At 49.4% G+C, this 11,322-nt stretch overlaps 1 protein-coding gene across 1 annotated transcript; it reads left to right on the plus strand.

The window, feature by feature from the left end:
• Positions 1–2,435: 2,435 nt before the first annotated feature.
• ZNF217 (zinc finger protein 217) lies at positions 2,436–10,659 on the plus strand. The gene is made up of 4 exons (XM_006839170.1): positions 2,436–3,831; positions 6,842–6,958; positions 7,676–9,217; positions 10,550–10,659. Exons 1-4 carry the CDS (start codon positions 2,436–2,438, stop codon positions 10,657–10,659), a joined length of 3,165 nt encoding a protein of 1,054 aa, XP_006839233.1.
• The last annotated feature ends 663 nt before the right edge of the window (positions 10,660–11,322 follow it).

Consider the following 11,322-nt stretch of genomic DNA (forward strand, 5'->3'; position numbering starts at 1 on the left):
AACCAGCCTAGCCCTTGTGATAGCCCTGCATTGTGTCTCCAACAAAGAACAGACGTGAGAAGTGACGAGAAATGCCTTCTGTGGTGGTGCCTCTCTCCTGTGTCATCCCTGTTCTGCAGTCTTACTTAGAATAGCTTCATGGGAGAGGTCTAGTTTATTCAAAACTCTATGGTAAACCAGGAGTTTGAGGATGTTTCTTCTCTGAGTATGAAGAAGGGGGAAAAAGGCTTCCTGGTCTTCTGAGCCCGCAAGACCTTGTTCTTTGAGGAAGTGGAGACAAGAAAGAAGCCAGGTGTTTGTACTCGGACTGCGGAGGACAGGACTCCTGTGTGTATGCCTTTTTGTTTTCGGAGGTCAATTAACTAAATGAAAGTGTTTGGGACTTGTTTAAAAACAATTCCTGTGCTTGTCGTGAAAGTGGACCGTCTTGGAGTACAGTTTAATTCTTAAACTAGAGTTTAAGCCCAAGAATGAGGCTTGCCTTCAAAAGTAGCCTGCAGAGCAAAAGGAAGCAGCGCAGTATTCACCTGGCTGATGGCGATGGGAAACGTGCCTAGAGGAATGAGAAAGGGTCTCTTTTCGCATTGACTAAGCCATGTGGAGGCAGCTGTCTCAGGGTTGGACTTTAAATGGAGACATAACATTGTACGTCTTATATATTGTTTAGCACAAGGAAGTCTGCTGTGGCACTTGTTGTTGAAAGCAACCTTGGGCTCTGGGCAGTGACCTGAGGTTTAGACCATCTAGTGGATTCTACATGGATCAAGGTCACCTCAACCCATCTCAGAAGGTTCTTTGTGTTTCTTGAATGGGAATCTCAGGAAAGGTTGCCTGCCCCTCCTATTTTTGCCAGCTTAAGGTGTTGACCTAACAGGTGTGACCTTCAGGTGTATTTCAGGCTTCTGTATTGTATTTGTAATCATTTGAAGCTCTGGCTTTGTAAGTTTTCCCTAAAGTGATTTAATTTTGTTAACTTATTGTTAGCAGTTTATATGTTGGTAAGTGCCATCGACTCGGTTCTGACTCAAAGTGATGCTGAGGTTCAAGCCGACTTTACAGTTAACCCGCAGTGCCACGCCAGGACCCAAGCAGATTATATAGTATCTAGAGTTGTGGAAAGCAGCTCTGGGTAGCGTAGTGGTTACGAATTGGGCTGCGAACTGCAAGGTCAGCAGTTCGAAACTACCAGCTGCTCCGTGGGAGAAAGATGAAGCTTTCCGCTCCCGTAAAGATTTACAGCCTCGGAAATCTTGTGCAGGGTTGCTGTGGGTCAGAACCGACTCCACGGCACAGAACCACAACAATAATAAGAGTTGTGGAGGCTGTCTTTAGGCCTGACGTGGCTCTTCTGTTTTTGTTGTTAAATGTCATTGCCTCTGTTCCGACACATAGCAACCCTGCATGGGTTTTTGGAATTCTTAGTTAACAACCATTGATCTTGTGTTTCAAACTGACCTTGCGGTCCAGTGCTGTATCCCAGGACATGGCCTTGAAAACATCCACGAAAACCAAAACCAGCCCACTGCCATCAAAGTTGTTTCTGAATCAGTCCCTCAGGAGGACCCATGAGTCCTGGTGTGGCACTGTGGGGTAAAGCGCTGGATGCAAGGTCGGCGGTTCAAGCTCACCAGCTGCTTCTCAGAAACCTTATACAGGGTCACTGTGGGTCAGAATCAACTTGACAGCATTTAACAAACAACAATAATAGGACCTATAGGGCTTCTGCGACGGTAAATCTTTGCAGAAACAGACTGCCTCATCTTTCTCCCCACAAAGGGCCTGTTGGGTTCAGACTGCTGACCTTCTTGGTTAGCCACCTGAGTGCTTTAACTGGGGTACCACAAGTCTCCTCCTTGGCTGAATCGCGAAGTTTCTCAAGGGGTTGAACTGCTAGTGATGTGATAGGAATGATTTCAGTAGCAGGCCTGGCTAGCAGCATGTGATGGACGGAAAGGCCAGCAGTTGGATGAGGCACCTGCTCTGCTTGGTGGACTAGCCCGCAGTGGATTTTCCAGGACAGCTTTCTGTTTTGTCTCCAAGTAGCTCACGCCTCATTTCTGTGTTTATTTTTCTCTCTCTAGGTTTTGAAAATCCCTCCTCGAGACTGTTCGGATTGACTTCTTGCTCAACTGAATCATCCATTCAACGGAGACAAAGAGAAGCCGTGCTTTGTGTGGATTGGTGATTGAAGGAAAGCATCGGAGGCGGGGGGCTGCATGCCCTGCGCGTGCAAACATAGCCACAGTCTCTCACCAAACTTTTGAAAACTTCGGAAGATAACTTACTTAGAGGAATACACACCTTATTTTGAGCTTTCATAATACATATTCGCCCTGATTTGGGGGCCTTACAAGTGGCCTTATTCCAACTCCAGAAATTCGCCGGCGGATCTCGGAGAGTCTTCTTTTATATACAATCCTGCTGTAGCAAGAGACATGCCAACTCAGTCCCTCCTGGTGTACATGGACGGACCTGAAGTCATTGGCAATCCCCTGGGGGCCCCAATAGAAACGGACGATGGCGTGTCCATGAAAGGGACCGCTGCCGTGCCCTTCAGACCGACGCAAGAGAGAAACGGCATCCAGATCGAAGGCCACCTGCCCCTGGACTGCATGTTTTGTAGTCAGGCCTTTGCACATTCAGAAGAACTCAACAAGCACGTCTTGATACAACACCGGCCGATCCTGTGTGAGCCAGCGGTTCTGTGTGTCGAAGCCGAGTATCTCAGCCCCCTGGACAAAAGCCAAGACCATGCCGAACCCCCGAAGGAGAAGAGCTGCCAAGACAGCGACGGCTTTAGCTGTGAAGTGTGCGGGCAGACGTTCCGAGTGGCTTTCGATGTGGAGATTCACATGAAGAAACACAAGGACTCCTTCACGTATGGATGTAACGTGTGTGGACGACGCTTCAAGGAGCCGTGGTTTCTGAAAAATCACATGCGGACACACACCGGCAAGTCCGGGGCCAGAAACAAGCTTCAGCAAGGCCTAGAAAGCCCTGCAACCATCAATGAGGTGGTCCAGGAACACGCAGCCGAGAGCATCTCATCTCCCTACAAAATCTGCATGTTTTGCGGCTTCTTCTTCCCAGACAAGGATGGTCTCATTGAGCACAGCAAAGTGCACACCAAAGAAACGGTGTCCGGCACCTGCGAGCCGCCGGCCGACTCCCGGCCTCAGGGGATGCCAGCTCCCAGGGAAGACTTCATGCAGTTCTTAAAGTTACAACCCAAAGCCCACCCAGAAAAGGTCAAGAAGCCAGCCAAGTGGATACCTCAGCTTGACCCGTTCAACACCTACCAGGCATGGCAGTTGGCCACCAAAGGCAAAGTTGCCATTGGCCGAGGAGAAATCAAGGAGCCTGGGCAAGAAGGGAGCAGCGACAATGACGATTCGTGTTCAGAGAAAGAAGAACTTGGAGAGATATGGAGCGTCAACAAGAGCCAGTCGGAAGGGTCTGGGAAGTCCAAGCCAAACAGAGGGAGTTGTGCCGGCCTGGCCCAAGACAAAGAGAAGGCTCGGCAGGCCAACGGGGAAGTGCCTTCTGTGGACACAGACCCCAAGTTAGTCCACAGCAAGGAGAAGCCCACGCACTGCTCCGAGTGTGGCAAGGCTTTCAGGACCTACCACCAGCTGGTCCTGCACTCGAGAGTCCACAAGAAAGACAGGCGGGCCGACGCTGAATCGCCCACCATGCCCGCTGACGCCAGGCAGCCGAGGACTGGCTCTCCGGAGCTGGCCGCCCCTCTGGATGAGAACGGGGCGCTGGAGCGGGGAGAAGGAGGTTCTGAAGATGGTTATGAGGATGGACTCCCTGAAGGGTTCCACTTGGGTAAGCATCGCCATTGCAGTGTGTGTCCCCTTCTGCCCCCGTCCCAGCAGACACTGGTGACGACCACGACTGTGGCAAGTTGAGGCCTTCCTCTCCTGGTCCCATCATAACTGGGTCCCCAAAAGTGCTTTGCTATTGAATGTATTGGTACATCAGCCAAAAGTCATGGTTCTCAACCAAGGGTGGCTTTAACCCCCAACGCCAGGAGACATTGGATGGTGTCTCAGAGATACTTCTGATGGTTGTAATTGGAGAGCCGGGGAGGGGGCAGGGATTACTGCTGCTAAGTGGTACCAAGGATGTGACCAGCCCTCCACCACAAGAGTGATTTGGTCCCACAAGTCAGCAGTGTGGCGCTTGAGAGACTCTGACCTTTAGCTCTCTAAGAACAAGGTGGAGTCTTTCCTGTGCAGGCTAAGTTGTACATTTGTTCCAGAAGGATCGCTAGCGATCCCAGAAGGCACTGGGACCAAGCACGTGGGCTGGTTGAACCCACCAGGTGCTGTCCAATCTGCTGCCTGCATGGCGAGTATCCTCGAACACTGAGCTCAGTCCCTAAAAAACGATCTGTTGGCAAAATGCAAGAATGTCCTGGGCACTGCAGGCACCCCGCGGGAGCCTCTCCTTGACTCAGTGTGAGGCTCGGTGCACTTAGAGTGGTTCTGAGAAGCAAGAGGTCAGGACCTGCGTTCACATGTGCGAAGGTTTCAGCAAGTTCATTCTTGGACTGTTTGAGACCTGCTTGTGAGGAGGCTGGGGATCTTGCTCTCCAGTGTAGATGGATCCAGTATGTCTGGGTGGAGTCGAGCTGGAATGAATGGTTTCGGGGCCCCTGTAGGGAGAACATTAGCCAGTCTTAGTGAAACAGGAGTTTTTACAGAAGTTCCCTCAGTTCCTGTGCCCTTTGATCCCCCTTTCTGCATAATTCTGTTGTGTGTCTTCTCAGACTCTGTATGAGACCCACGGTCACTCTTGACAGTGTGTAGTGTGTGCTTCCGTTCTGATTTCTGAAGGGTGTGAGACCTGTACTTTTTATATAGACTGTTTAGTAGATGGTTTGGTGTTTCCTAAAGTACACACCTAACACTGGTCAGAACCCTAGCGAACACGTGGTGGTGGTTTCATTACCTCATAAAGAGGAGCCTGCTCTCAAAAGTGATCCCCATGAATGCTGGGCACAAATGTTTGCGCAAGACAGATTAATCAGGCCCTGCGTGATACCCCAGTGTCCTGAAAGAGCACTGTGTCCAGTCACTGATGGTGGATAGGACAGAAGACTGCGTGGGCCTGCCCACCAGTGGACAGTTGGGAGCCAATCCTATGTGTATCCTGTCAGCTCTGCTGTCGCTAAAATCGGTTCCCGGGTCCTAAGGATCATTTCTGTAGCCTGTGCACTGGTCGGCACCGCAAAATCAGAACTGACGCTAAGGGAGCAGCAACCAGGCAGAGGTGGGCATTTCACGTCCTTTGTTCTAGAGGAAAGAACCACGACGCAGCATACCACCACCGCCAGTCCTGACATGAAGCCGGGTATAGGAAGCCCAGCTCCCCCGGCATGATTAATAAGCCAGCTAGGTTCTCCCTAGCAAGAGAACTCATCCTTTGCCTTCATTTACATCATCACCTGGCTTTCTAGTCTAGCTCTGTCTTAGTGTCCTTGCAACCTTCTTTTTATATTTACTTTTATGAGGGCCACACGACAAATGTGGTCTTCTTGACACCTTTTTAGATCAAGGGCTTGCTCGTATTTTCTAAATGAGTGTGCATTTTCCTGAATGGGGATGGGATTGGGGGAGGCGGGTTCAGCCCCTGTCTTTGGTTCATAGTTGCTCACTGAAGCTGGGGGAGTGAGGCCAGGAAATGGGGGAACTCCAGGTTTTCAAGGCAGAATGACCAGGTTGACTGAGACACATTTTGAGATGACCAGAGTTTGGTTGTAGACATGTGGTAGTTTGATTCTGCAGTAAAGGGGCGGGTGGGGTTCTAGCCCTAACACTTCCATTTTGGGGGATTATTTTAACTGTCCTGGTGCAGGATAATTCTCTGGGCTGCAAGGTCAATCTGAGCTACAATGTCGGTGGCTTGAAAACCCTATCCAGGGACGCTCTGAGTCAGCACTGTAATAGTATTTTAATTAAAACTAGTGCATCTGGTTGTCTTTGTGAGCTGGTGACTGGGAGACAATCAGGATGATGGTAATTTGTGTCTGTGTCCCCCCCGCCCCCCTCCAGTATGCTGCATGGAATGGTGGTGACAGTCAGGTCTGCCCAGGTGGTGCATGTGGAACTGTAGTCTGCTCTCCCAAACTTTGTTAGGTGTGTGTCCCATGCCTAAACTTTGTCATTTTCTGTTAAAAGATTCAGTTTGTGCCTGCTGCCCTCTAGTGGTGACATGCTTGATCTCAAAGTCAGAAACCTTTTTTCCTAATTTATTCTTGGGGGGGGAGGGGGGGGTGTTTAGACTTCCCACCTGGTGGTGATGCTACCCCCCACCCCACAAGCTTCATTGTGCCAGATTCTGTGCCAGACAGAGTGCTGCCTCTCCTGGTCCATACCTTGGGATTAAGGAACCAAACACGCAGTTAAAAAAAAAAAATAAATAAATCAAAGTATATGCACATATATACACACTGCAAAACGACATTTGGTATGCTTGTGTTTCCACTTTTTTTTTTTAAATCCCAACACATGTTATAAGTATTCTTTATGCTTTCAGAAAATGTTTCCAAAATATTTAATAATTTACATCAATATGCCTCATTCCTGTGCTTCAGCTGTTTTTTTTTTTTGCTCTTTAAATATTTTTTAGTGTTTTTATATCAAAGAGCTTTTCACACTGATAATGTTCATGCCATTTGATGGGACTGAGCGAGACAAAAACTTCAATTAGTTCCTAAAAGCGGTCGTTTGTTCTCTGGGCTAAACTTAGAATTACTAAGTATTTTTACTTTACTGAGGGATTCAGCTGTTTTTTTAACATACCCATTTTTTGTGTCCTGGTTTTTTTCAAGATAAAAATGAAGATGGAGGAAAGATAAAGCATCTTACGTCCTCACGAGAGTGTAGTTACTGTGGAAAGTTTTTCCGCTCAAATTACTACCTCAACATTCACCTCAGAACGCACACAGGTAAGAGAACAACTTCCTTCTTCTCAGATGCGTGCGTGAGTTCAGGGAGCCACCGTCTTGTTATGTGACAGTCTCGTCATTCAAATACTCTGGGGCCCTTGGAATAGCTCAAGAATGAACCCACAGTGTGGAGATTTTGGTGTCATTGTAGCTTCACCTGTTGTGTGTGTCCCTCTTATTGAAGGGAGTTTCTTGCCTGCTGTATAGCAGCTGGATCCTGACCCTCATCCCATGAGAACTGGAGTCTGCCCTAAGGCCACAGCGTTGACTGGTCCGTTTTGGGGATGGTATGACCTGGGAATGCAGTTAGTAGTAATCTCTAGATGACAGAAGTAGCTGCTATGTCATGGCTGTAGCTGTGCAGCCCGGGGCATGTTAGTTCACCTCTCTGTGCTCCAGTGCTTGTAGTTGTAAAACAGGAATTACGACCTAAACAAGAAAGAGTCTTTTTAAATGATAGGTCGTAATAATAAAGGGCTTAATCGTTGTCAACATCTGTGGGTCTCATATGAGGATTAAAATGAGAAAAGTTTCCAGGGAAGTTGTTGTTTTGGTATTTCTCTTTATATGTATGTATATGTGCGGGGTCTGTTTTCCTTTTAACAAGTACTGCTGACCAAGGTAGGCCGTGCCTGGGAAGTCCAGGCTATGGGAGTGGGCAGGGAGACGAACTTGAGGCCTCTGTCTGAATGTCCCATAACCCGTGTCTCCTTTCAGGGGAAAAGCCGTACAAATGTGACTTTTGTACCTATGCTGCAGCCCAGAAGACATCTCTGCGGTACCACCTGGAGAGGCACCACAAGGACAAACAGCCAGAGGTCCCCCCTGAGGTCAAGGGCGACAGTAAAAATCAGGAGACCGAGGATGCACTATTACCCGCCGAGAGTGGGCAGACCAAAAATTTGAAACGATTTTTCGATGGTGCCAAAGATGTGAAAGGCAGTCCCCCTGCAAAGCAACCCAAGGAGCTGCCGCCTGCCTTCCAGAACCTTCTAGGCAGTGTTGTCCTCTCACCTCTTCACAGAGATGCTCAGGATTGCCGTAAGGATGTGGCCGACGACAGCACGCACAGAACGCTTGTCCCCACTTACCTGGACCCGCTCAAAAGGAGGGCTGGGGTAGAGCCCCAAGCAAGCAAGGCCCAGGTGGGTGCTGCTCCCCACCCCGACGATGGTGCCCCCCACCGCCTGGAAGCCGGCCCCCGAGAGAAGACCCTCGAGGTTGCCAGTGACTGCAAACCCAAGTCCCCCCAAGACTTTCAGGAGAAGCCTTTGAATCTGTCCCTGGGCGCCCTGCATAGCTGCCCAGCAATCTCCTTGAGCAAAAGCTTAATCCCAAGTATTGCCTGCCCCTTTTGTGCTTTCAAGACATTTTACCCTGAGGTTTTAATGATGCACCAGCGGTTGGAACACAAGTACAACCCCGACACCCACAAAAACTGTAGAAACAAGTCCCTGTTGAGGAGTCGGCGCACCGGGTGCCCGCCAGCCCTGCTCGGCAAGGACGTGCCACCCCTGGCCAATCCCCACAAACCCAGGCCCAAGTCAGCCTTGCTCGCACAGGCCAAACCCCTGCCGGCCGATAAGGGGAAACAGTGCCCCCTGGGGCCCGGCAAAGCTCCTCCGACCTCGGGGACCGACTCCAGCACTTTAGTCCCCAGTAACCTGAAGGCTCACCGGCCCCAGCAGAGCCCCGGTGGACAAGGAGCTGCCCCCGCCAGACCGCAGCCCCCCGAGAGCTTCTCGAAGGCCAGCATCTCTCCTGCTGTGGACAAAGCCAAAAGAACCGAGGCAAAGCTGAAACCCCTGACTGGAAGCCCTGCCCAGCCCCCCCTAAGCAGTGGCCACATCAATGGCTCCGTGGACCACCTGGCCAAGAATGATAGTCCCTGGGCCGCTCCGGGAAGAGACTATTTCTCTACCCGGGGTGTTGGCAGTGCCACCACGGAATTTGGTGAGCCGCTTCCCAAAAGACTAAAGCCGAGTGTGGTAACTCTTGCCGTTGACCAGCCTGGGCCCAATTACCGCAGGCGGAGCTATGACCTTCCCAAGTACCACATGCGAGGGGTCTCCAGCCTGCTGCCTCAGGAGTGCGCCTGCTCACCGCCATCAGTGTTGTCCCCCAAACCAAGGTTCTTGAGTTCCAGTGAGGTGGAGCCACCCAGCGTGCTGACTGTGCAGAAGACATACGGCGGCTCCGGACCACTGTACTCTCCCTGTGGACCTGCTAGCAGTCAGGCACCGAGCGCCACGCTAGAAGGTATTACCCAGTGACTGAGACCCTGCTTGCATTTGTGCCCAGACTAGCTAGTACCTGATGGGTGTAGCCCTGCAAAAGACAGCTCGGGCTCACACGTCAGGCTTGTCTTTTCTTTCACTTACTAACTAGGCTTTGCTTCCCAGGGAAATGGTGATAAAACTCCAGGGGTATTGTATTGGGGGCGATGGTAGAAAGCCATTAGTCTGGTCTAGAGGAGCAGCTAGTTACAAGGACTGGTCATTTGAACACACCCACTTCGCCACAACACATCCTGTGGTTGAAGTTTGAGGTGTCATTTAGACCCACCCACCCCACTGTAGTCCTTTTTACTTCTTGGCACATCTATGGTGTGATTTGTGTTTGTCTGTGTCTTACCACCCCGACTAGCATGTACACTCCTCCTTAAGGCAAAACCTCGTACTTGTCTCCCTCCTGGTGTGGAAAGTGGGCTCAGTGGGTGCCCAAGACACCACCCTTGACCCATTAGGGGCAGGAAATAAATGCACCGGCTCTCTGATGGGTCATCCCCATCTCGTTTAAATAACATCTCTCCACAGATGTAAATTTTTAGTCTCGTAAAGTGTGCTAGAGTCCTGCCCCTTGGAAACATTTTTCAAATGGAACGTTTTCGAAGCCAGCGTTTGTTCATGGTGGTGTCTGCCCAGGTGTCTGGCACATAGATGTGCGTGTAATCGGACCCCCGGGGTGTCACAGGGCGAACTTGAGAAATCAAAATACCTCCCATGAGCATACAGGGACTCGACTGCTCTGAGAGACCAAAGCCCAGCTCTGACCTCACGGTTGCTGACCGCAGTCTGCAATACGCTGCTGCTGATTCGTAACCAGTAGCTTTGACACACTCCCTGTATGGAGTTCATTGTGAAATGTCCATTTACACACTCTTTTGATTCAAAGGGTCCATTTCCTCCCCACCTTGTCCTTAAAATGGACCGAAGGAAAAGGCTCTGCTTTGCTATCACACCTTTGTCTCAGTGAATGTGTGCTGTTTCTACCCCTCTTCTGCTCCGTCTTAAGGCAGGAGGCTTATGGATTTGAAGTAATTGCCTGCTGCCCTTTTCTTTGGACTTTTTCTTCTTTACTAATGGTTGTCACCTGGATGACACCTCCTAGCTCTATGGTTTTAAAGTGCTGTTGAGTCGGTTCCGACTCATCTAGAGTTTCCAAGGAGCAGCTGGTGAGTTTGAACCAGTCACCTTGTGGTTGGCTAACAGTCCAATGCTTATCCTATAGGGCCACATCATTAGGAATTTTGAAAGTTGACCCTTTGAGAACATCTTACCTAACTACCTTTTTCTCCCCCCCCCCAATCAGGAAAAAGGCCTGTATCTTACCAACATTTATCCAACAGCATGCTACAAAAGAGAAACTATGAGAGTTTTATTGGGAATGCACATTATCGACCAAATGACAAAAAAACTTGATTTCCTAGTTTGGGAGAAAATGGTAAGGATATGTTTTCATTGAATATGATGTAATGAACTAGAAAATAAACCAGTTAGTGTGTCCAATATGGTACAGTAAAATGGATTTTAGTTTGAATTTAGACGTGTTAACAAACTTTGGTTAGTCATGTCTCAGGTATCAGCAAGGGTAAGGATAGTGCAAACTGCAGTGGCATCGATTGGATCCAAGTGTTTCACAAGCATGACCTCACATAATTCCTCACAATAGGATGAGCGCCTCCTGTATTTGTAAATAAAGTTTTATTGGCACACACCCGTGCCTGTCCCTTTACAGATGGTGTTTGAGTGCTTCCCCAGTAAAACGCTGGAGTTGAGTGGGGTGAGGGAGCAAAGCTGGCATTTAATTGTATATCCTGCAAAGCTGGGACTATTGACCTGGCTCTCTTTGGGTAGTTTGCTGACCCCTTGTCAGATGAAGAAACTGAGACCTGAATTATGGAACAATGCATGCTGGGAGTCTCCTCTTTACTTACTCAGTCTCCTGATACTTCTGGTTCAGAAAGATGATCTTAAAGGGAACTCACGGTCTTTCATTTATTAGTTTGCTTACTTGTTTATGCTGGATTCCTCCCCCAAGGAACTTTCAAAGCCACATTCTACTTTAATGACTTCAAAACCTTT

Source organism: Chrysochloris asiatica, unplaced genomic scaffold (assembly GCF_000296735.1).
Source record: "Chrysochloris asiatica unplaced genomic scaffold, ChrAsi1.0 scaffold00023, whole genome shotgun sequence".
Lineage (NCBI taxonomy): Eukaryota > Metazoa > Chordata > Mammalia > Afrosoricida > Chrysochloridae > Chrysochloris > Chrysochloris asiatica.

Excerpts from the sequence above, each read along its gene's own strand:
- ZNF217 (XM_006839170.1), top strand. The coding sequence starts at position 2,436 with ATGCCAACTCAGTCCCTCCTGGTGTACATGGACGGACCTGAAGTCATT. Across the intron at positions 3,832-6,841 it reads CCCTGAAGGGTTCCACTTGG|ATAAAAATGAAGATGGAGGA; the intron begins GTAAGCATCGCC and ends GTTTTTTTCAAG. Across the intron at positions 6,959-7,675 it reads TCACCTCAGAACGCACACAG|GGGAAAAGCCGTACAAATGT; the intron begins GTAAGAGAACAA and ends GTCTCCTTTCAG.